Source organism: Salvelinus namaycush, chromosome 1 (genome assembly GCF_016432855.1).
Source record: "Salvelinus namaycush isolate Seneca chromosome 1, SaNama_1.0, whole genome shotgun sequence".
Lineage (NCBI taxonomy): Eukaryota > Metazoa > Chordata > Actinopteri > Salmoniformes > Salmonidae > Salvelinus > Salvelinus namaycush.
This window is the reverse complement of record NC_052307.1, coordinates 73,936,966-73,962,549: the sequence shown is the minus strand read 5'-3', so window position 1 is coordinate 73,962,549 and position 25,584 is coordinate 73,936,966. Positions and strand designations below refer to the sequence as shown.

The following is a 25,584-nucleotide window of genomic DNA, read 5'->3' as shown; positions in this document are numbered from 1 at the left end:
AACATCCTTTAAAGTTGCGGTTTTTGACATAAGCATGAATGTTAATGTAGTGCTTATGAATGTTTATAACAGTGTAATGAAGTCCTTATGTAGGTACCCATAAAATATATAGTTACGTAGTTATCTTAATACGGATTATTTTCCATATTATGAAGATGCCAGTATTAAGGCTGCAGAATAGAAAATATGTCTAAATAATTTATGTACAGACTAGCGGCTAGCCTATACTGAGACTGGTGTTATGACATTCAAATAAATCAATATTATTTAGCACTATTCTTACACCTTCTGGGTAAATAAAATTATTGTGACAGATAAATTGCATGTTTTCTATATGCTGCTTTGGTATTGTCGAGAGCAGCACGATTCTTTATCACCCTCAGGTGATTGACTTTATATGTTCGGTCTGTGGTGTTTCCAGAGGTGGAGTTTGTGATTGATGAAGATATCAAGGGCTGCCAGAAGGTGATTCACAACGAGAGCCAGAGAGTGGCTTACAGCTACTTCTTCTTCCACTTCGTCTTCTTCCTGGCCTCGCTCTACGTCATGATGACCCTAACCAACTGGTTCAGGTCAATATCTCACTCACTGGGCATTGGACACCCCAGCAAACACACAACCACAACACAACGTTGTCTCAATGTTGGCGTTACATTAAAATGAAGACACTTTACTTGATGGCTCAATCATAAGGGCTACATAACCCTGTCATAATATAACAGATGTCATAAACAGTCATGATAGCTTTCAACGCGCTAGCGCATTTGGCACACTGCTTTTCCAAAGCGAAGCGTTTCACACCGCATCCCAAACGCCTGAGGGTAACTCAACATCAGTTTGTCAATAAATGTCTACAACTAACTAGCTATTCATTTAGTACTAGTAGCTAAGATGAGTTAAACATTTTCGGCATAACTAGTTAGCAATGTATGCTAACGTTAGCTATCGTTGCTAACTAGATAGCTAGAGGACTGCATCTAACTAGTTCACTTGCTGCTGATGTTGAATCATTGCGGGTGAATGTTGATTAAATCTTTGGGGGTTTTAACTGAGATTTGTGATATAACTAGCTAGCCTCCAGCTAGAGCTAGAAAGGGAACCAGAACATTTGGTTGTGGTCACCTAGCAACAAAAAAGTGCACTGACTTGGCGGAGCGCATCAACAGCTCAGCCGTTCAAAGCGGAGCGTCTCTCTTCTTTTGGGGGAAATTGCCATGTCGACGCAGAACCAAACTTCATACAATCATTAAACAAACTACAGTTGTGGGCACTTAAGTTGCAACACTACCGTATAGCATCATGTAGCGATAGTTAAACATGTATTGGAGTATAGCGTAAAAAAACAAACATTTTAGTTCCCTTAATTGTGGGTAAGATTCTTGTTGACTCACCTCATCCGTTACCTGGGTGTACACAGCAGCTATATTGTGCCTCCATTGCTGTGCTAATCAAAATTCCTCTCCCACCTTTCCTTCCTCCACCTCCAGCTATGAGTCAGCGGTGCTGGAGACCACGTTCACCCACGGCAGCTGGTCCACGTTCTGGGTGAAGATGTCGTCGTGTTGGGCATGCGTGGTGCTCTACCTCTGGCTGCTGCTGAGCCCACTCTGCCACTGTGGCTCCGACTCGCACCGCCCGCGACGCTCCCGCATTAAACGCTGCTCAGCCAATTCCTCCAGCCACGTCAGTGTCAGCGTCTGACCTGTGACCTTTGGGCCAGAGCCTGGCTTCTGGGGGTGGAGAACAGGATAGGACAGCTGGCAGGGGAAGATGGACAATTGCCCCTGCTGTGGTACCCTGAAGGTGGAGGGTGGTTTTGATGATGTCCCCTTGCACCCTCCACCTGTCTCCCATATTGAGGTCGGATGTCAGGGGTCAGAGATGAGAGGTCAAGGGTCAGAGACTCACTCCAGCTAGAAGGACAGACTAACAGACTAACCAGAGGATTAATGATTGAATCTGATGTTCCTCACACAGACCACCTGAACCTCCAAACATAGACCAAGGGACTAACCAGACTGTGCTCTGAAACAGGAACAAAGACCCTATACAGAATCACTACATCCTGCCATTCAAACTGATTTCACAACATTTCACTATTGTTTCACTCGGTGAGCGAAGTATTCAGTCTGGTTTAACCAGGCTAGAACCACTATGGACTACTATGCTTAGACTGCCAAAAGGGAACAAAAAGGATGAGCTCTCGACTCGCGTACGACGGGAGCTGTAGGGAAATTTTGGCTGACTTTTTACTCTTTTTGAATATTTTATTTCTTATAGTAAGGACTGTGTAGCACTTTTTAAATTACAACCAGGGGTAGATTTGTCAGTAGGATCATTATTTTTCTCAGTGGTCTCAACAACTGAAAGTTTCCCTGAACGTTTCACACCATTTCGAAGGTTTACATGAACATTTTGCACATTAGTGTGTTCATACTGTTTGATTATGTTCGCTCTGGTGTGGAGCTAATGTGAATTATAAAATAAAATATTACTTAAAACTTTCGCCAACAAGTATAATGCTATATTACTTGTTATAAGCATGTATGAGCCTTTATAATGCCTTACAATAAGGCCTATACTGTTTTATGTTGGCCGAGCAAATTTCCAACATACCTAATGGCTTATATAGTCAGGATCATTATGAGTTGATTACAACACATTATAAGGGGTTCATATATGCTCATGACAAGTCTTTCAATGCATTATATCTGTTGGCTTTAAGTAAAGTGTTACCAAATACTCTTATACCAATTATTTATTTTCGCAATGCCTTTTTAACATCGTGGGACTGGTGTATCCATTTCTAAATTGGTTTTTGAAAGGAAAATGTGGTAAAATTGTTTTGGCAGTTCAGTTTTACAAGAAACCCCAGCTACAAGACCCTGACATGTTTGGTTTAAAGGGGCTCTCTGTGAGCTGGGGTGTATTTGCTAGGAACCGAATGGAAACAAATGTGCCGAAACGGGAAGAGACCTACCTGGAATTTTCCAATATGAAACGCTTGTTTTTGTATTCACATTTCAAAATGCTTCGCTACGGAGTGCACTAATGAATGCACCCGTGTTTTAGAAGAACCATGGAGGTTCGAAAGCCAAGTTTCTGTGAAGACTTCTCCACAGTTAATGACCAATTATTTGACTCTTTAAAACCTTTGTGTACGATACTATATTTAGGTCCTTTTTTAGCTCATTTCATGTTACTATGATAGCAGGTGTGTGAAGTTATTTTTGTAAATACATTTTGTAATGAAACACAGCTTCTGTTGATTAAAGTGTGATATTTTTGTAAGCGAACAACCCCTAAAATCACATTGTATTTTGGTAAATGTTATGGCGAGGGGTTCTCTAATCACATGACTGGGAAAAAAACTATAACCCAGTTTAACTAACGGTTCACACAATTCAAAATGTGCCCCTAACTAGATGGTCATTTTCAATGAAGAAAAATTGTGGCACTTGCTTTAACTCTTTAAGACTATTTTTGTGGTAGTGGAAGAAGTTTAAAACGTTTTACTTAAGCTAAGCATTTAAATATAGTCAAAGTTAAATGTAGTAAAATAATTGATTGGATTACTTTGATAGACTACTAGATCAACCTTATTACTTTGGATTGTAGGGCAGTTAAATCACACATTTCATCAGAGATAACTACACTCTGACTACTACACTTTTAGACACTCTCCTACTAGAAAATCACAGTATATGCAAACTGTAATAAAAGACAGAAGACAATGAGGCATTGTTGAAGTCCTCTCTGGGCTGGAGGGGTATCAGTGGAAAGAGGGACCCATTGGCCGGAAAGGCGGAACCCTTTCCCTGGGAGGACTTCTTCCCCCAGGGGACACACTAGTTAACTGAGCATACCATACATTGGGCCTGATAAAATCATTTGATTTTTTGTCCTGATTCCGATTAGTTGTCTCCCAAATTCCATTTTCTCCCTTTTGTATTTTTCAGGTTTTTGCTCTCAGAAATCACATGTTTTTTTGTTTTTACAGATAACAACAAAAATGGATGTTCCAAGTCCACAACAATGCATGAACCACCTCAGGGCACCACTTTTGAGGTCTGTGAAAGATAGAAAACAATTTAGATTTTTGGGTGTAGTTACCCTTTAATGCAACTGTGCACCAGCAAGAGACTGTTGTTTGGTTAGTGATGTTTGTGTGGCGCTCAAATGATTGCAGAATTTGCAAAACAAATGGCCACTGGATTGATGCAAATAATCATGTCATTCTGCCAGGTAAGCATAGGCTACTTTGTAGTTAACATTTCATTGAGAAGGTTTTGGGAAAAGCCGTTCTATCTCTACCAGAAGAAGGTTATCATTACCATCATTGCTAACGGCTACACAAAGTGTAGACATATGCACGCACACACACACCTTTTCCATTTCAGAAAGTTGCTGGTTAATACGAATCACATTCTGACTGACTGAACCGAATAGGCTACACAACGCTCATTCAAATTAAAATATCTAACCTACAGTTGTTGCGTGTGAAAAGTTCTCACGTGCAAAAAGTCAATGTGCATCAGCGTTTCTTCTTGCCCTACTCTCGCTTCGCTTGTTAGATATTAAGCACATTGATAGTTTGCTAGCAAACCTCTCCTGTTGATTTACTGTATCATAGCAGCAGGCTAACAGGAGGCAGCAGCAGTCTAAATGATCAGATCGAAACATGCGATGAGAAGTGATTAAGTGAAATATGAAGCAAGTGAACGGAGACAGCTTCACTCTGTCCAATCAGAACAGCAGGATCAACATACAGCCCTCCCTTCTCTTTACAGACAGGCAACTAGCCAGTTGAGGTATGTACAGCACCGTGCTGAAGAAGACGACACGCTGTTGCCTTGGCTGCCACCTCTGGAGTAGTAGCTGCTTTCTTGTTGTTCACAATTCTTCGTCATCCTAACACTGTTGTTCTAAATTCAATCACCCTTTTCACCCTCTGCTTTATTTTCCCTGCGAGTGTGAGTATCCATAGCAACGGCTTAATGAAGAGACATGAGAAAGCTGTTAGCTGAAGTTAGCCAGCTAATTTTCTCCACTCAACTCAAACAGCTGTAACTTTTGATTGGTAGCAGATACTTCTGTTCTGAATCCAGATTTGAATAGCAGAGAAGTAGAGGCAGATATCATATGCCCAACGTGTCTAACTTGATAAACTGGTCAGCTGATTTGTGTCAAAAGTTGCAGCGAATGGAATGTTTGAAGTCTGGAAGTTGATATTGTCACAATGGGACCTTTAGAAATCCCATGAAATTGAATGAAGATGGGAAATAAAATAGTTTCATAGTTTAAAAAGTATAAAAGACATCAAAAAGTTGTATGCAAGCACTCAGCACGTTTTAAAGTTTGAATGACGTTTCTAGGGTAATCTACCTATACAAAATGCATATGAGCACAGACCCATCCCGCCTTGTAAAATGTGGTGTCGGTGGTGTCATAGAAAGCAATGTGTTGGCAAATTTTTAAAACCTTAGAATAAAAAATAACTTGTTACAGCATAGTTAATGTATAGGAATAGATTGCAAATAATTCACCAGTCATTCAAATTAAATATGTTTCTTATATTTGTAGCTACTCAGTGCCACACCAATATAAAATACTGAATAATCCATATTTTTGTTTCTCACAAAAGTAAATATTCATGTGAATAAGACAACAGGAGACCTAACAAAACAAACTAAGGGAACCTGATTGATTTAATATTCAAAACACAGTAACACTTTACATTAACTTGCTCTTATGTTAGTGTAGTTTTAATGCATCGTAATAGTCGTAGAGTTGAGCGGTTTCTGTTACTACACAAGTGGAATAAACTCAACCCCATCACTACGCAATTACAACGCAATTCATGAAGTACTGTGCTATAACATGTAACTACAATGTTACTAGTGTAATTAATGACACTGTTACTACACAGGTATAAGAGCAAATTAATGTACATTGTTACCCAAAACACATACATCAATAGAGAGAAATGCATTGATAATTTAAAAAAAAATACTATATTTTAGAAGCAAACACAAATATAAATGTTATGATCTAGATATTCTTTTGCCGCATAAATACAATATGGAACAATATGTTGTTTTATACATCTTAGGTATGAGAAGAAAGTAAAAAGTCACATTTATTTTGACATAGAGTGACTGAACTGTTAGCAGTCCTGGGGAGTAGTTCCACTACATTTAATTCAGTTAGTAATTTACCTATATTTTGTAGTAACTACATTCAAATCTGTGTAGTGTCTTTGGTAGTTAATTACTTGTTTTAGCCATGTAGCTATCTACTGGAACTGCCCACTACATTTATTCAACAACTACCCCCTATTTTTCTCTCTCTCCCTGGCTACTGGGCTAAGCCAAAGCACTCACTCTGGCTGTCACACAGATCTCACTACACTTAACTGTGTAGTCGATGACATTTCAGATATGATAGTTTTTTACGAAGTAGTTTGGATGTAGTGAACTACTTTTTCAAAGTAACTATTAAAGTATATTTCTCTTTAGGGCAGCGTAAGGGCTCTATTCAATCAGATCCACTTTAGCCGACATCCGCATAGCAGTTGTTCAGGCAGTGTAGGAGGTGGAACTGCGTTAGATCAGCTCCTGGCATTATACCTGAAGCGGACATTGCTATTGGCTGCACGGAGTCGCATTAAGAGAAATCTCATGCGAGTCTTGTTTACAAGTTCAAAACACTGGAATGTGAGATGTGATCTACACCTCGATTCGGCTGATAGAAATCCTCATTATTTTCTTAAGGCTAATGATTTTCAATTTGAGCGTCATTATTTCTATATAGCCTACACTATGTCATTCTGAATATCTAACTCGAGTGACAATGATGAAGAGTAGCTCTTCACCAATTTGACAGCTCCAACACAGTTACATCAGCTATGCAGGTGTCGGCTATCGCCGGTTAACACTTGATCTGATTGAATCTAGGCCGAAGTGTAGCTTAACCTCTTCCAGTGTGAAGTAATTGATACAAGCTATAAACTATATTTTCAGAGTAGCTTCCCCAACACTGCCTGTTAGTAACCCAGACAGATAGTTATAGTCAGTCATCTAGTTAGCAAAGGGAACAAAACACAAACGCTTGGCCATTGAAGTGGATATATTCTTCTCTTTGGTAAGTTTAAAGGTGGGTGATAACGTCCACCTAAAGTGCTATACTTTGTGAGCTGGTCAGCTTTTGCATGGCTCTTTGAGGGCTTTGCCTTCTTATCGCGCTGACTGACAGATCTACTGGGTCACCCTGAGTATAGTCTCTTCCCAGTGTTCAACTAGTGTTTGCCTCTGCCATTTTCAGTTCCCCCATTTTGGAATTCTAGTGGTTCTGTTGCTCTCTGTTTGTCTTTTGAAGGGCCAGAGGCAGGAAGTTGTTGCGTAGGGGTGTATGGGATTTTAATGTCACACACAGACGCACACATGCAGCCCCATTGTTTGTCTGATTCGCCATCAGAAGTGCTCAGTCTTGAGGAGTGTTAAGGAGTCGTGACAGTCAAAGTATGTGTGCATCAGTGGTGTTAGGTGTGCACGTGTATACTGTACATCTCTATGTCTAGGCATAGCCGCCTCTCAGTTCCGCAGGTGGCCTGGGCCCTCTGTTACGACACAGATCCTCCAGGGGGCGCAACAGAGCGTCCTCTCTAGGTTTATAGGGTATCGCGTAGCTGTCCTCCTCCATCAGTATCCGGTTCAACGTCTGCTCGTTGTTAATGTGGCGACGCACCATCAGTACGTACTGGCGCCCTTCCTCCAGAGGGGGGCAGTCACACACGTTGGGCACCCACAGGAACTCGCGGTGCTCCAGGCGGAAGCGATTGTGGTAGGTGTGGATGATCTGGACATCGTAGCGCGTCTCCTCGCCCCGGTACAGCTTGCTCATGACTTTGGCACGGAACACTGACAACCAATGAAAGACATTATGCTAACCCTTTACATAAAGCCAACCGGTATTATGCATTAAAACTTGTTATAACTTACAAGCATGTATGCGCCTTTACAATGTCTTATAAGGTTTGTTGTGCCATGCTTGTTTTTCCATGCTGCGATTTTTCAACTGACTTAAAAAGGCTGTTTAAGTTTCACCGAATTACATTCGTTCCTTACTTTAAAAAACTATTCAAGTGAGATTTGTCAACTTGCACCACTCTCACCTGATGTTGTAAACCCAAACCCAGCTGTAAACTGGGTCATGTGAATTGAAAGCACACAAAGGTGTTTGAACCTCTAACTTTAGGTATTCAAGAAGTTCAGACTTACCGAAGTCTTTCTGGCAGTACTGCCTCTGGCGCTCCCCTCGACCGCGGGCCCGCCTACATTTCCCACAATGCCCTACGGGAGTAGAAAAAGAAGCAGTGAGTTGATTTGAGCACAGATTGTTTTTTATATCAGGGTATTGCACAATGTTTAGGATGGCACAGATGAGTTTCTGAGAGTGAATAGGGGATTTAAGGATAGTAGAGTAGAGAGTAGGATAGATTAAAGGAAAGAGTAGAGCGTAGGACAGATTAAAAGAAAGAGTAGAGAGTGGGATAGATTAAAGGAAGAGTAGAGATTAGGACAGATTAAAGGAAGAGTAGAGAGGAGGATAGATTAAAGGAAAGAGTAGAGAGTAGGATAGATTAAAGGAAAGAGTAGAGAGTGGGATAGATTAAAGGAAAGAGTAGAGCGTAGGATAGATTAAAGGAAAGAGTAGAGCGTAGGATAGATTAAAGGAAGAGTAGAGAGTAGGATATATCAAAGGAAAGAGTAGAGATTAGGACAGATTAAAGGAAGAGTAGAAGTAGTAGAGAGTAGGACAGATTAAAGGAAGAGTAGAGATTAGGACAGATTAAAGGAAGAGTAGAAGTAGTAGAGAGTAGGACAGATTAAAGGAAGAGTAGAGAGGAGGATAGATTAAAGGAAAGAGTAGAGCGTAGGATAGATTAAAAGGAAGAGTAGAGAGTAGGATAGATTAAAGGAAGAGTAGAGAGTAGGATAGATTAAAGGAAAGAGTAGAGCGTAGGACAGATTAAAAGGAAGAGTAGAGCATGGGATACATTAAAGGAAAGAGTAGAGATTAGGACAGATTAAAAGGAAGAGTAGAGCATGGGATACATTAAAGGAAAGAGTAGAGATTATGATAGATTAAAAGGTAGAGTAGAGGTAGTAGAGAGCAGGACATATTAAAGGAAAGATTATAGATTAGGACAGATTAAAGGAAGAGTAGAGGTAGTAGAGAGTAGGATAGATTAAAGGAAAGAGTAGAGTAGAGAGTAGGATAGATTAAAGGAAGAGTAGAGCGTAGGACAGATTAAAAGGAAAGAGTAGAGAGTGGGATAGATTAAAGAAAGAGTAGAGAGTAGGATAGATTAAAGGAAGAGTAGAGAGTAGGATAGATTAAAGGAAGAGTAGTGTAGAGAGTGGGACAGATTAAAGGAAGAGTAGTGTAGAGAGTGGGACAGATTAGAGTAGAGAGTAGGACAGATTAAAGGAGGAGTAGAGAGTAGGACAGATTAAAGGAAGAGTAGAATGTAGGCTAGATGAAAGGAAGAGTAGAGTATAGAGTAGGACAGATTAAAGGAAGAGTAGAGTAGGACAGATTAAAGGAAGAGTAGAGTAGGGTAGATTCAAGGAAAGAGTAGAGTAGAGGAGGGAGGCAGAGGAGAGAGGATTGTAGCATTTGAGCAAGGTGAGAGTTGAGGTTTAGGGGAGTGGGGGTGAGATAGGGGTTAAAGATTTAGGTGAGGGAGAGATGGAGGTGAGGTGGAGCAAACCTCCTCGGGGTGGTTGGGGTAGTCGGTTCCTTCTGGTCTCGTCCCTCTCTAGGCGGGGAAGGACAGGTGGGCGGTGGGGCTGTTGAGGGGGTTGTCGAGCTGGGTGGCGAGGGGACTTGATGGGCCAGCCACCTGGAGGAGCTGAGGGACAGTGCGGGAAAAGGTGAGTTACATTATTGAATATCAACATGCCTTTGGAGTTAGGGCCAGGAGTTTTCATGACCTGACCAACAAAATGACCTGGGTCCAAGACATAAACTCAAACGTAACTTTAAGGGATAGTTCAGCGAGTTTACATATTTATTAAATATTTGTTTTCTTACCTTAAAAGCAGTCTATGGAAAAGGAGTAACTGCAATCCACACTTTGGTTTTGTTAAACTAGCCACTGCCAACAAAATGTTAACATTAGCATTTTTTTTAACCAAAGCACTGTGTAAGTAAATCTCCCCAGTTAAGCATGTTTTACATTTCATGCCCAAATAATTTTTAAATCATTAAAGAAAACAATTATTTGAGGACCACAATCCATTTAAGAGATGAGGGAAAAAATATCTAAATATGTAACATTTCTGAACTATTCCTTTAAATTTTGCATTAATAATCCATTAATGTGAGATTTGAGATTTGTGCAAACGATGGAGAAGCACATGTGTATCTTGAATCAGGATTCGGGCAAGGGATCTTTCCAAGACATTCTTTAGGTAGAATCTGTAAGGACAGATCCTGGGAGACGAGAAGCAAGTACAGGGAGTGAACATTTAATGAAATAGACAGGAAACAAAACACGAACAGCGTCTGGACTGGGGAAACAAAACAACATTAATGCTGACACGGAGATCCAACTGAGGAACAGATAGAGATAGAGGGGGCAATCAACAAAGTGAAGGAGTCCAGGTGAGTCCAATGAAGCGCGGATGCGCGTAATGATGGTGACAGGTGTGCGTAATGAGGGGCAGCCTGGCGCCCTTGAGCGCCACAGAGGGGGAGCGGGAGGAGGCGTGACAGAATCACTAAAGAGTGACTTTTTGTCCAGCATCAAATCACTATGATACGACATGAGCAAACATTGTCTTAGATCATTGATTTCTGCTCCAAAACGCTAAAAAGCAATCGCTTTTGTTCGTCTTGACTCCCCCAAAGGCTTTCAATGCTCCCTGTGACCCACAAGGTAAATAAGACCATGTTTCTGGACCTAACCCAGTCTTTAGCCACGACCCAAAAGGAACTAACTGCGTGACCCTTTAGTGGATCTAAACCCACCAGTTGGGAAACACTATGCTAGGGGCTAGACTACTTCTCAACCCACCAGTTAGAAAACACTATGCTAGGGGCTAGGCTACTTCTCAGCCCACCAGTTAGAAAACACTATGCTAGGGGCTAGGCTACTTCTCAGCCCACCAGTTAGAAAACACTATGCTAGGGGCTAGGCTACTTCTCAGCCCACCAGTTAGAAAACACTATGCTAGGGACTAGACTACTTCTCAACCCACCAGTTAGAAAACACTATGCTAGGGGCTAGGCTACTTCTCAACCCACCAGTTAGAAAACACTATGCTAGGGGCTAGACTACTTCTCAACCCACCAGTTAGAAAACACTATGCTAGGGGCTAGGCTACTTCTCAACCCACCAGTTAGAAAACACTATGCTAGGGGCTAGGCTACTTCTCAACCCACCAGTTAGAAAACACTATGCTAGGGGCTAGGCTACTTCTCAACCCACCAGTTAGAAAACACTATGCTAGGGGCTAGGCTACTTCTCAACCCACCAGTTAGAAAACACTATGCTAGGTGCTAGGCTACTCCCATTATGTCCTGCACCAAATTACTTGATTAATTACTAAATGATCAAACCTGTTTACTAAATTCTAAAAGATGCTAAAGTCTTAGATCATTGCTTTGTTGAGCAGTACACAGAAATCAGTCAAAACTATGGTATTGTACCAAGCACCACTATCTCAGCATGGAATATGCGGTGGGTTTTGGGATTAGGAGCGTTATCACTAAACACTTCTAAGATAAGAGGGGGACATTCCACTCCAGAAACTTCATGCCTTGGCTTTATCTGTTATTTTCAGCCAGGTACAGATCAAAGTATAGCAGGTCAGCACAGTGTATTCAGTTTTGGATCAAAGTCCACTTTGCAGTTATATAGGACAAATATAATGATTACTACTGAATGTTGGTTACCTTCTAACCAGGGCCAATTAATTAGAAATACAACACTGATTATAAGCCTATGATTGAGTTTGCAGTTAATAATTCCCCTCTTATATAAACGGATGTAATAAAACATTCCAGAAGACATTTGCTGCACATTAGCAAGGCCCAGTCTGTGGGGCATTTTGTAGGTTAGGGGTTTTCAAACTGGGGTCCCTGTCAGCCTCCCAGGTCCATGTTGTCCAGGGTTATGAACAAACATTATAGATTAATAATATTACATTGTGTTGTATTACACCTTCTAAACTTATACCACAGATCCTTTGGCCAAAATGTGTTACCTTTGTTGTTGTTAGTAATATTCATTAAAAAAAATGAAATGTTAAAAAAAACTATTTGAATATTTTGAGATCTGGCAGTACCTCTGCTGTACTGGAGGCAGTGAGATCTGAAAATATTAAAAACATTCAAATAAACATTTATTAATTTTACATTGTAGAGCTTGTCGTAATGTGCAGATTATTTTTACCCCTTGCAATAATGTTTAGATCCATCTATCTATCCATCTTCCGTGTCTATCCATCAGCCCTATCTATCAATCTTCCGTATCTATCCATCTTCCGTATCTATCCATCTTCCGTATCCATCCATCTTCCGTATCTATCCATCTTCCGTATCTATCCATCTTCCGTATCTATCCATCTTCCGTATCCATCCATCTTCCGTATCCATCCATCCATCAGCCCTATCTATCAATCTTCCGTATCCATCCATCCATCTTCCGTATCCATCCATCCATCTTCCGTATCCATCCATCCATCTTCCGTATCCATCCATCTTCCGTATCCATCCATCCACCTTCCGTATCCATCCATCTTCCGTATTCATCCATCTTCCGTATTCATCCATATGTATACATCTTCCGTATTCATCCATCCATCCATCGTATCTATCCATCCATCTTCCGTATCTATCCACCCATCCATCCATCTTCTGTATCTATCCATCCATCCATCCATCTTCCGTATCCATCCATTCATCATGTATTAAACTTCAGTCACACAAACAGAGGATGAATGAAACCAGGGGCAGGTTTTCCCATGTGAATGCATACATCACATTAAATGGACATTTTGGACATGAAATTTAACACATGTTAATAATGGGTACATTGACGTCCATTGGCTTTTGCTTAGAAAATGCTAGCTAGCTAAGTTAGCGGTTGGTGACAGTGCCTAGGTAAACAAACCCAAAACCTGGATTGCATTTTGTCCTTAGACTTCTTACAAGGTAAGGAAACAAAATGTTATTTTAATTTGGTCGAACTACCCCTTTAACAATGGTCAGCGGTCTTACCCCAGTAGGGTCTTGTGGTGACAGGGGGAGACCTAGTAGTAGTAGTGGTAGTAGTAGTGGTGGGGTGATCCCAGGGGATGTAGCTAGCAGTGTGGTGAGGCTGGCGTAGCTGACTCCTCCTGCCATGGAACAGAGCATAGCGGTCTGGAGGGAGCCAATACTCGTATTCTATCCCCGGGTTCCTGTCTGTCACCAACACCTGCAGACACAACCACACAGTGTACAACGGATATATATTTTAATATATATTGTTTTATAATACCTGGTATATTTTAAGCAATATTGGTCATATAACACAAACCCCAGAGGTGCCTTATTGCTATTATAAACTGGTTACCAATGTAATTAGACCAATAAAAATAAATGTTTTGTCATACCCGTGGTATACGTTCTGATATACCACGGCTGTCAGCCAATCAGTATTCAGGGCGCGAACCACCCAGTTTAGAACTGTCAATACCAACAATATACTGAAAAAATATAACAAATGGAAGACAACACGTTAAGAAAATATACGTCAGTTACATATAGGAGAGGAGACTGAATAGTTCTGCTAAATTGGCGTTTTGTATTTGTAATTATTAGGGATCCCCATTAGCTGCTGCCAAGGTAGCAGCTACTCTTCCTATGGTCCAAACACATTAAGGCACTTACATTACACATAAAACAGTTTATCATATAACAGTATTACACCACTAAATATCTACAATACAAAATGTATAATACCACAATATTACAATGTACGTGTGTGTAGAGAGAGTATGCTAGCGTGTGTGCATATGCATGTGTCTGTACCTGTGTGGGTGTCTCTTCACAGTCTGCATGGTTCCATAAGGTGTATTTTTAGCTGTTTTTTAAAATCTGATTCTACTGCTTGCATCAGTTACCTGATGTGGAATAGAGTTCCATGTAGTCATGGCTCTATGTAGTACTGTGCACCTCCCATAGTCTGTTCTGGACTTGGGGACTGTGAAGAGACCTCTGGTGGTATGTCTTGTGGGGTATGCATGGGTGTCCGATCTGTGTGCTGGGTACATTCAGCTTGTAAACACTTCTTACAAAAACAAGTAGTGATGAAGTCAATCTCTCTTCCACTTTGAGCCATGAGAGATTGACATGCATATCATTAACGTCAGCTCCCCATGTACTTTTAATGGCCAGACGTGCTGCCTTGTTATGAGCCAATTGTACTTTTCATAAGTCCCTCTTTGTGGCACCTGACCACACTACTGAACAGTAGTCTAGGTGCGACAAAACTAGGGGGTTGAACAAGTATACTAACAAAGCTATCATTGTGTACCTTAATTAGTGAGGTTAGTTTGCAGTCTCTATATACACTGAACAAAAATATACAGTAAACACAACATGTAAAGTGTTGGTCCCATGTTACATGAGCTGAAATAAAACATCTCAGAAATGTTCCATACACACAAAAAGCTTATTTCTCAAAAATGTTGTGCACAAATTTGTTTACATCCCTGTTAGTGGGCATTTTTCCTTTGTCAAGATAATCCATCCACCTGACAGGTGTGGCATATCAAGAAGATTATTAAACAGCATGATCATTACACAAGTGCACCTTGTGCTGGGGACAATAAAAGGCCACTCTAAAATGTGCAGTTCTGTCACACAACACAATGCCACAAATGTCTCAAGTTTTGAAGGTGCGTGCAATTGGCATGTTGACTGCACGAATGCCCACCAGAGCTGTTGCCAGAGAATGTAACGTTAATATCTCTACCATAAGCTGCTTCCAATGTCGTTTTAGAGAATTTGGTAGTACGTCCAACCGGCCTCCCAACCACAGATCACGTATATGTCGTTGTGTGGGTGAGCAGTTGGCTGATGTGAACAGACTGCCCCATGGTGGCGGTGGGGTTAAGGTATGGACAGGCATAAGCTACATTGAACACAATAGCATTTTATCAATGCAATTTGAATGCATAAAAATACCTTAACAAGATCCTGAGGCCTATTGTGAGGCCCATTTTTCTTGTACTCCCCGTCACGTGAAATCCATAGATTAGGGCCTAATGAATCGATTTCAATTGACTGATTTCCTCATATGAACTGTTACTCAGTAAAAATCAATGAAATTGTTGCATGTTGCGATGATATTTTTGTTCAGTATAGTTATTGCATTGCGGCTCCTGTCCCTCATAACTTTGACCAGACTGACCATGACGTGCAGGTCCTCCATAGTGGGTCCAGGGACCTCAAAGCTTTCCCAGGTGTCCACAGAGCGCTTGTACAGGAGCTTGGTTCCCGCTACGCTGTACTCCCCAGGAACACTGATCTTCCAGTTCCCATTAATGACAAATTGGGAACGCCCGTTCTGGAGCGCTGGAGGGAGAAAAGAAGGATTGAATGAAGGTAGGGAATGTGTCTGGTCTTCAATGCTGATTGGTGAAGTGTGACTGAAATTGGCTTCGTGATGATAATATGTATAGAGTGTTTGATTGAATTATGCTACGGTTGGGGTCAATTCCTTTTCAGTCAATTCAGAAATCGCAATTGAGGAATGAGGGAAATTTGAGGTGGATTTTTTCTCTCCAATTTAGTCATATCCAATTACGATCTTGTCTCATTGCTGCAACTTTCCAACAGGCTCGGTAGAGGTGAAAGTCGAGTAATGCATCCTCTGAAACATGACCCGCCAAACAGCGCTTCTTAACACCCGCCCACTTAACCCGGAAGCCAGCAGCACCGATGTGTCGGAGGAAACATGACCCGCCAAACAGCGCTTCTTAACACCCGCCCACTTAACCCGGAAGCCAGCAGCACCAATGTGTCGGAGGAAACATGACCCGCCAAACAGCGCTTCTTAACACCCGCCCACTTAACCTGGAAGCCAGCAGCACCAATGTGTCGGAGGAAACACCGTTGAACTGACGACCGAAGTCAGCCTGCAGGTGCCCGGCCAGCCACAACAATGAGTCGCTAGATGAGCCAAGTAAAGCCCCCCCGGCCAAACCCTCCCCTAACCCGGGCAACACTGGGCCAATTGTGTGCCGCCCTATGGGACTCCCGGTCACGGCCGGTTGTGACACAGCCTGGGATTGAACCCGGGTCAGAAGTGACGCCTCAATTACTGCGATGCAGTTCCTTCGACCGCTGCGCCACTCAGAAGGTCCTGAGTTGGAATTTCTACTTACATTTAAGTCATTTAGCAGACTCTTTTATCCAAAGTGACTTAGAGTAGTGAGTGCATACATTTTTTTGTACTGGTCCTGCGTGGGAATCAAACCCACAACCCTGGCGTTGCAAGAGCCATGCTCTACCAAGTGAGCTACACGGGACCATGGGACCACTTTACTAAATTGAAATGGAATTAACCTCAACCATACAATTTAACATTTCTTAATTCAGCAAAGTAACAAAGTTGCCTTGCCAAACAAATTTTTTTTTTTGGGGGGGGGGGGGGATTTCCAACCAAATCAGAACTAACCAAGTACATCCACTTGCCTGCCAGAAGGCCAGATCCCCCCACCCTTTTCCCGCACCCAGTTCCCCCACCCTGCCCCATGGCCAAATTAAACCTTTACGAGTGTTCCATTTCAGGATCCCTGCATTATCCATTTCAGGATTCACGTTATTATGGTCTTGTAAATGTGTTTGAGAGTAGATGGATAGCCTTGGGTGTTGTGTTGACTGGAGAGCCCAGCCAGAGTGCAGCTGGGTATCAACCAGAAAGCTGTATCTGTCTCTGGTGCCAGGAAGTAACAGTAAGCTAACAGGAATGAGAGGAGAGCAGAATTATGGCTACTTAAAGTGTCAGGGAAGTGGTAGAGTTCTATAGCCATGGCTGGGTGGGTTGAAACTCATAGCAGACATACAGAAGATAAATGATAAAAAGGTCTCAAAGCAAATTCTCTGTCAAACCAGCACTTCTGAGAGGCTATCTGTATATGTACTGTATGTAGTTAATGATATACAGAACATTGATGCTGTCCTTGTGTGACAGCTCATTCCCAGTGTGTGTGCGTACATGTGTGCGCGTGCGTCTGTCAAGCTGAGCCATCTCTTACCCAGATAGTTCCTGCTGTTATCGGTAACACGGATGTGAGTAGCTCCAGCTGGGATCATGGTCACTTCATTGTACCCAAACGGACCCGCTATAACCAACAGAGTACAGAGACATTCATTAAGACAGATATTACACCAGTGGGAGACAAGTATAAACCATTCATTTAGAGACTGGGTAACATTAATGATGTAGATAAACACAATATGTGGTGCAGTATGTGGTATATGCAATATATATATATATATATATCTGTTAAAATATATATTATATATGTGAATATATACTGTATATTCTTATGGGTAACACTTGTGAAACTTTATTAAAGTAAATACATAAACTCAGAAAAAAGGTCCTCTCACTGTCAACTGCTTTTATTTTCCACAAACTTAACATGTGTAAATATTTGTATGAACATAACATGATTCAAAACTGAGACATAAACTGAACAAGTTCAACAGATATGTGACTAACAGAAATTGAATAATGTGTCCTTGAACAAAAGGGGGATCAAAATCAAAAGTAACAGTCAGTATCTGGTGTGGCCACCAGCTGCATTAAGTACTGCAATGCATCTCCTCCTCATGGTCTGCACCAGATTTGCCAGTTCTTGCTGTGAGATGTTACCCCACTCTTCCACCAAGGCACCTGCAAGTTCCCGGACATTTCTGGGGGAATGGCCCTAGCCCTCACCCACTGATCCAACAGGTCCCAGACGTGCTCAATGGGATTGAGATCCGGGCTCTTCGCTGGCCATGGCAGAACACTGACATTCCTGTCTTGAAGGAAATCCCGCACAGAACGAGCAGTATGGCTGGTGGCATTGTCATGCTGGAGGGTCATGTCAGGATGAGCCTGCAGGAAGGGTACCACATGAGGGAGGAGGTCTTCCCTGTAACGCACAGCATGGAGATTGCCTGCAATGACAACAAGCTCAGTCCGATGATGCTGTGACACACCGCCCCAGACCATGACGGACCCTCCACCTCCAAATCGATCCCGCTCCAGAGTACAGGCCTTGGTGTAACACTCATTCCTTCGACGATAAACACGAATCCGATCATCACCCCTGGTGAGACAAAACCGCGACTCATCAGTGAAAAGCACTTTTTGCCAGTTCTGTCTGGTCCAGTGACGGTGGGTTTGTGCCCATAGGCGACGTTGTTGCCTATGGGCACAAACCCACCGAACTCAGTCCAGCCTCTCTCAGCCTATTGCGGACAGTCTGAGCACTGATGGAGAGATTGTGCGTTCCTGGTGTAATTCGGGCAGTTGTTGTTGCTATCCTGTACCTGTGCTGCAGGTGTGATATTCAGATGTACCGATCCTGTGAATGTGTTGTTACACGTGGTCTGCCACTGCGAGGACGATCAGTTGTCCGTCCTGTCTCCCTGTCTTAGGCGTCTCACAGTACAGACATTGCAATTTATTGCCCTGGCCACATCTGCAGCCCTCATGCCTCCTTGCAGCATGCCTAAGGCACGTTCACGCAAATAAGCAGGGACCCTGGGCATCTTTCTTTTGGTGTTTTAGTCATTAGAAAGGCCTCTTTAGTGTCCTAAGTTTTCATAACTGTGACCTTAATTGCCTACCGTCCGTAAGCTGTTAGTGTCTAAAGCTTCTTATGGCTGCAGGGGCAGTATTGAGTAGCTTGGATGAAAGGTGCACAGACGTGCCCATAGTAAGCTGCCTGCTCCTCAGTCCCAGTTGCTAATATATGCATATTATTATTCGTATTGGATAGAAAACACTCTGAAGTTTCTAAAACTGTTTGAATGATGTCTGTGAGTATAACAGAACTCATATGGGAGGCAAAAACCTGAGAAAAAATCCAAACAGGAAGTGGGAATTCTGAGGTTGGTCGATTTTCAACACAGCCCCTATTGAACACACAGTGGGATATGGACGAGTTTGCACTTCCTACGGCTTCCACTAGATGTCAACAGTCTGTAGAACCTTGTCTGATGCCTTTACTGTGAAGTGGGGCCGAAGGAGACAGGAAATAGTCAGGTCTACCATGACCTGGCCATGCTCTGACCATGCGCGTTCACATGACTGAAGTCAATGTAATTCTCCGGTTGGAACTTTATTGAAGATTTATGTTAAAAACATTCTAATGATTGATTCAATACATCGTTTGACATGTTTCTACTGACTGTTACGGAACTTTTTGACATTTCGTCTGCTTTTAGTGAACGCGCTTCCTGACTTTGGATTTGTTTACCAAACACGTTAACAAAAATAGCTATTTGGACATAAATGATGGACATTACCGAACAAAACGAACATTTCTTGTCGAAGTGGGAGTCCTGGGAGTGCATTCCGACGAAGATCAGCAAAGGTAAGTGAAGATTTATAATGCTTATTATGAGTTTTGTTGACTGCACAATTTGGCTGTATGGCTTCCTTTTGTGGCTGAACGCTGTTCTCAGATTATTGAATATTGTGCTTTTGCCGTAAAGCTTTTTGAAATCTGACACAGCGGTTGCATTAAGAACAAGTGTATCTTTAATTCTATGTAAAACATGTATCTTTCATCAAAGTTTATGATGAGTATTTATGTTATTTGACGTGGCTCTCTGCAATTTCTCCGGATATTTTGGAGGCATTTCTGAACATGGCGCCAATGTAAACTGAGGTTTTTGGATATAAATATGAGCTTTATCGAACAAAACATATATGTATTGTGTAACATGAAGTCCTATGAGTGTCATCTGATGAAGATCATCAAAGGTTAGTGATTAATTTTATCTCTATTTGTGCTTTTTATGACTCCTGTCTTTGGCTGGAAAAATGACTGTGTTTGTCTGTGATTTTGCGGTGACCTAACATAATCGTTTGTGGTGCTTTCGCTGAAAAGCCTATTTGAAATCGGACACTTGTGGGATTAACAACAAGATTACCTTTAAAATGGTATAAGATACATGTATGTTTGAGAAATTTTAATTATGAGATTTCTGTTGTTTGAATTTGGCGCCCTGCACTTTCACTGGCTGTTTTCATATCATCCCGTTAACGGGATTGCAGCCATAAGACAGTTCCACAGGTGCATGTTCATTAATTGTTTATGGTTCATTGAACAAGCTTGGGAAACAGCGTTTAAACCCTTTACAATGAAGATCTGTGAAGTTATTTGGATTTTTACAAATTATCTTTGAAAGACAGGGTCCTCAAAAGGGACGTTTCTTTTTTTGTGGAGTTTATATATTCTCATAGCAAATAGTTAATACATACATATTAATTTACTCATTAATGATAACTAAATTAGGATTATATCATGATTTACAGACAGTTTATTAATGGTTAACATTTCAAACCAAAGAGGGATATTTCACCATCGAGCCAAAAGCATGAACCATTCATTTAGAGAGTGATATTTCACTAGTTGGTCGAAAGCAGTCAACATCTCTGTGGTCCCCCTGCTGCTGGTGTGTCTAAAGCGAGCAGCAAGACTACCCTATTCATCGTATTTTTTCTATGGGACTGAGATTCCGTTACTCTTGTTTTGACAATTTTAGGTCTCTGAGATTAAAGCTGTGTATGAATTAAGAGTTATAGTGCTATTTTAAACTGGTCCATTTTCTTATTATTTTGTGTTTGAAGAAAGCGTAAAGCTAATATGGTGATTTACCGCCACCTGTAACCCTGAGTCCTGAACCGAATATTGTGTGAAATTCATTTATTTTGGTCACTAGATTGCGGTGGTATAGCTTAAAGGGGCAATCAGCAGTTGCTACATAATTTTTTTTTTTACTTATAAATTAAATGTACCCACTGAACTTATAAATGCCTCATGAACTTACTTCATCCGTCCTACCCTATCAGAACACAAAATATAAGCTTGTTTTACTCCAACGTTTGTAAACAAAGAAAATGTTAAAACACCATATGGCCTCAAAACTTGGTTAAAACTATAATGTTGATATCATGGATGGTCAGTCCTTGCATCCATAGCTTTATCTATGAATTTGAGAGTGGTTCATTTCTGCAGCCCCGTCCCTCTGCTGTTTACTGAACCAGGGGCAGGAAGAACGCTTTGTTATTGTTTTTACTGTAGATTGCCGCTTTAAAGCCCTTTCCTAACCATAGGCTAGCCAATTTGAAGACAATGCTCTAATCATTGGCTAGTTTAAAACGGTGGAAGCCCTCAATTGCAATGTCCATGCTAAAACGGGTTATATCCATTTAGAGTCCTCTATCTATCTCTATGGTTCAGCAAAAGACTTAGTTATGAACCTGAGTTAGAGTTTTTTTAATGAATCTCGTGTGTTAGTGCCGGGCTAGAACAAAGGCCTGCAGATCCCGGACTACCCTTAATAAGTTCAGCTGTGTTCAGGACTTCCTCGTTCAAACAAACATCTAGCAACATCTAAAAACCAAAAACGTTTTCTATGCAAGCTAACATCACTGTGTGGCTGTACTTGTTTCGAGTTAGTAGGTACTGTACTGTTAAAAATGCCATGAAATAGCTTTTAATTCAAATTTTGGTGGTTGTAGCATGGCCAAAATCAAAGCAAAAGTAGGACAAATCCAACTCATGCAAACTTTTATCAAAACACCACTTCCTACTGCAGCAGATGCAATGCAGTGGTGCGGACTGGTTATATCCATCCAGTCCTCTATCTTTCTCTATGGTTCAGACGGTCTCCATTGAAAATGAATGAATTCCGTCGGATCGCAAAGATTTTGCCATGTTGTGTGAAGAGCTGGAGTAAATCAGCTGTTCTACAACACAAAATTATTAAACTGTCTAGTTTTGTCTCGTCTCTCCTTACGTCAGCTCTACACCACAGGGATGTAGAGTTATGAAACTGATCTAGATGTATTTGGTAGATCTGCACAGGGCTGTAGAGTTATGAAACTGATCTAGATGTATTTGGTAGATCACCACAGGGCTGTAGAGTTATGAAACTGATCTAGATGTATTTGGTAGATCACCACAGGGCTGTAGAGTTATGAAACTGATCTAGATGTATTTGGTAGATCACCACAGGGCTGTAGAGTTATGAAACTGATCTAGATGTATTTGGTAGATCACCACAGGGCTGTAGAGTTATGAAACTGATCTAGATGTATTTGGTAGATCTGCACAGGGCTGTAGAGTTATGAAACTGATCTAGATGTATTTGGTAGATCTGCACAGGGATGTAGAGTTATGAAACTGATCTAGATGTATTTGGTAGATCACCACAGGGCTGTAGAGTTATGAAACTGATCTAGATGTATTTGGTAGATCTGCACAGGGCTGTAGAGTTATGAAACTGATCTAGATGTATTTGGTAGATCACCACAGGGCTGTAGAGTTATGAAACTGATCTAGATGTATTTGGTAGATCTGCACAGGGCTGTAGAGTTATGAAACTGATCTAGATGTATTTGGTAGCTCTGCACAGGGCTGTAGAGTTATGAAACTGATCTAGATGTATTTGGTAGATCACCACAGGGCTGTAGAGTTATGAAACTGATCTAGATGTATTTGGTAGATCACCACAGGGCTGTAGAGTTATGAAACTGATCTAGATATATTTGGTAGATCACCACAGGGCTGTAGAGTTATGAAACTGATCTAGGTGTATTTGGTAGATCACCACAGGGCTGTAGAGTTATGAAACTGATCTAGATGTATTTGGTAGCTCTGCACAGGGCTGTAGAGTTATGAAACTGATCTAGATGTATTTGGTAGATCTGCACAGGGCTGTAGAGTTATGAAACTGATCTAGATGTATTTGGTAGATCTGCACAGGGATGTAGAGTTATGAAACTGATCTAGATGTATTTGGTAGATCACCACAGGGCTGTAGAGTTATGAAACTGATCTAGATGTATTTGGTAGATCTGCACAGGGCTGTAGAGTTATGAAACTGATCTAGATGTATTTGGTAGATCTGCACAGGGCTGTAGAGTTATGAAACTGATCTAGATGTATTTGGTAGATCTGCACAGGGCTGTAGAGTTATGAAACTGATCTAGATGTATTTGGTAGATCACCACAGGGCTGTAGAGTTATGAAACTGATCTAGATATATTTGGTAGATCACCACAGGGCTGTAGAGTTATGAAACTGATCTAGATGTATTTGGTAGATCTGCACAGGGCTGTAGAGTTATGAAACTGATCTAGATGTATTTGGTAGATCACCACAGGGCTGTAGAGTTATGAAACTGATCTAGATGTATTTGGTAGATCTGCACAGGGCTGTAGAGATATGAAACTGATCTAGATGTATTTGGTAGATCTGCACAGGGCTGTAGAGTTATGAAACTGATCTAGATGTATTTGGTAGATCTGCACAGGGATGTAGAGTTATGAAACTGATCTAGATGTATTTGGTAGATCACCACAGGGCTGTAGAGTTATGAAACTGATCTAGATGTATTTGGTAGATCTGCACAGGGATGTAGAGTTATGAAACTGATCTAGATGTATTTGGTAGATCTGCACAGGGATGTAGAGTTATGAAACGGATCTAGATGTATTTGGTAGATCACCACAGGGCTGTAGAGTTATGAAACTGATCTAGATGTATTTGGTAGATCACCACAGGGCTGTAGAGTTATGAAACTGATCTAGGTGTATTTGGTAGATCTGCACAGGGCTGTAGAGTTATGAAACTGATCTAGATGTATTTGGTAGATCTGCACAGGGCTGTAGAGTTATGAAACTGATCTAGATATATTTGGTAGATCTGCACAGGGCTGTAGAGTTATGAAACTGATCTAGATGTATTTGGTAGATCTGCACAGGGCTGTAGAGTTATGAAACTGATCTAGATGTATTTGGTAGATCACCACAGGGCTGTAGAGTTATGAAACTGATCTAGATGTATTTGGTAGATCACCACAGGGCTGTAGAGTTATGAAACTGATCTAGATGTATTTGGTAGATCACCACAGGGCTGTAGAGTTATGAAACTGATCTAGATATATTTGGTAGATCACCACAGGGATGTAGAGTTATGAAACTGATCTAGATGTATTTGGTAGATCTGCACAGGGCTGTAGAGTTATGAAACTGATCTAGATGTATTTGGTAGATCTGCACAGGGCTGTAGAGTTATGAAACTGATCTAGATATATTTGGTAGATCACCACAGGGCTGTAGAGATATGAAACTGATCTAGATGTATTTGGTAGCTCTGCACAGGGCTGTAGAGTTATGAAACTGATCTAGATGTATTTGGTAGATCTGCACAGGGCTGTAGAGTTATGAAACTGATCTAGATATATTTGGTAGATCACCACAGGGCTGTAGAGATATGAAACTGATCTAGATGTATTTGGTAGCTCTGCACAGGGCTGTAGAGTTATGAAACTGATCTAGATGTATTTGGTAGATCTGCACAGGGCTGTAGAGTTATGAAACTGATCTAGATGTATTTGGTAGACCACCACAGGGCTGTAGAGTTATGAAACTGATCTAGATGTATTTGGTAGATCTGCACAGGGCTGTAGAGTTATGAAACTGATCTAGATGTATTTGGTAGCTCTGCACAGGGCTGTAGAGTTATGAAACTGATCTAGATGTATTTGGTAGATCTGCACAGGGCTGTAGAGTTATGAAACTGATCTAGATGTATTTGGTAGATCTGCACAGGGATGTAGAGTTATGAAACTGATCTAGATGTATTTGGTAGATCACCACAGGGCTGTAGAGTTATGAAACTGATCTAGATGTATTTGGTAGATCTGCACAGGGCTGTAGAGTTATGAAACTGATCTAGATGTATTTGGTAGATCTGCACAGGGCTGTAGAGTTATGAAACTGATCTAGATGTATTTGGTAGATCTGCACAGGGCTGTAGAGTTATGAAACTGATCTAGATGTATTTGGTAGATCACCACAGGGCTGTAGAGTTATGAAACTGATCTAGATATATTTGGTAGATCACCACAGGGCTGTAGAGTTATGAAACTGATCTAGATGTATTTGGTAGATCTGCACAGGGCTGTAGAGTTATGAAACTGATCTAGATGTATTTGGTAGATCACCACAGGGCTGTAGAGTTATGAAACTGATCTAGATGTATTTGGTAGATCTGCACAGGGCTGTAGAGATATGAAACTGATCTAGATGTATTTGGTAGATCTGCACAGGGCTGTAGAGTTATGAAACTGATCTAGATGTATTTGGTAGATCTGCACAGGGCTGTAGAGATATGAAACTGATCTAGATGTATTTGGTAGATCACCACAGGGCTGTAGAGTTATGAAACTGATCTAGATGTATTTGGTAGATCTGCACAGGGCTGTAGAGTTATGAAACTGATCTAG

At 41.2% G+C, this 25,584-nt stretch overlaps 2 protein-coding genes across 2 annotated transcripts in view; one reads left to right on the top strand and one right to left on the bottom strand.

Annotated features, from left to right (window-relative positions):
* Window positions 1-1,701, top strand: part of serinc4 (serine incorporator 4) — a 37,974-nt gene extending 36,273 nt beyond the window's left edge. Inside the window, exons 12-13 of the mRNA XM_039000087.1 lie at window positions 422-572; window positions 1,488-1,701. Of these exons, the coding sequence (XP_038856015.1) occupies window positions 422-572; window positions 1,488-1,701 (365 nt within the window). The remainder of the gene's footprint in view (window positions 1-421; window positions 573-1,487) is intronic.
* A 3,857-nt stretch (window positions 1,702-5,558) lies between these two features.
* adamtsl5 (ADAMTS like 5) overlaps window positions 5,559-25,584 on the bottom strand; it is a 70,093-nt gene continuing 50,067 nt past the window's right edge. The window contains exons 8-13 of the mRNA XM_038994638.1: window positions 17,319-17,405; window positions 15,470-15,633; window positions 13,291-13,489; window positions 9,776-9,916; window positions 8,280-8,351; window positions 5,559-7,919 (exon numbers count right to left, since the gene is read on the bottom strand). Coding sequence (XP_038850566.1) covers window positions 7,576-7,919; window positions 8,280-8,351; window positions 9,776-9,916; window positions 13,291-13,489; window positions 15,470-15,633; window positions 17,319-17,405 — 1,007 coding nt within the window. The 3' untranslated portion in view covers window positions 5,559-7,575. The remainder of the gene's footprint in view (window positions 7,920-8,279; window positions 8,352-9,775; window positions 9,917-13,290; window positions 13,490-15,469; window positions 15,634-17,318; window positions 17,406-25,584) is intronic.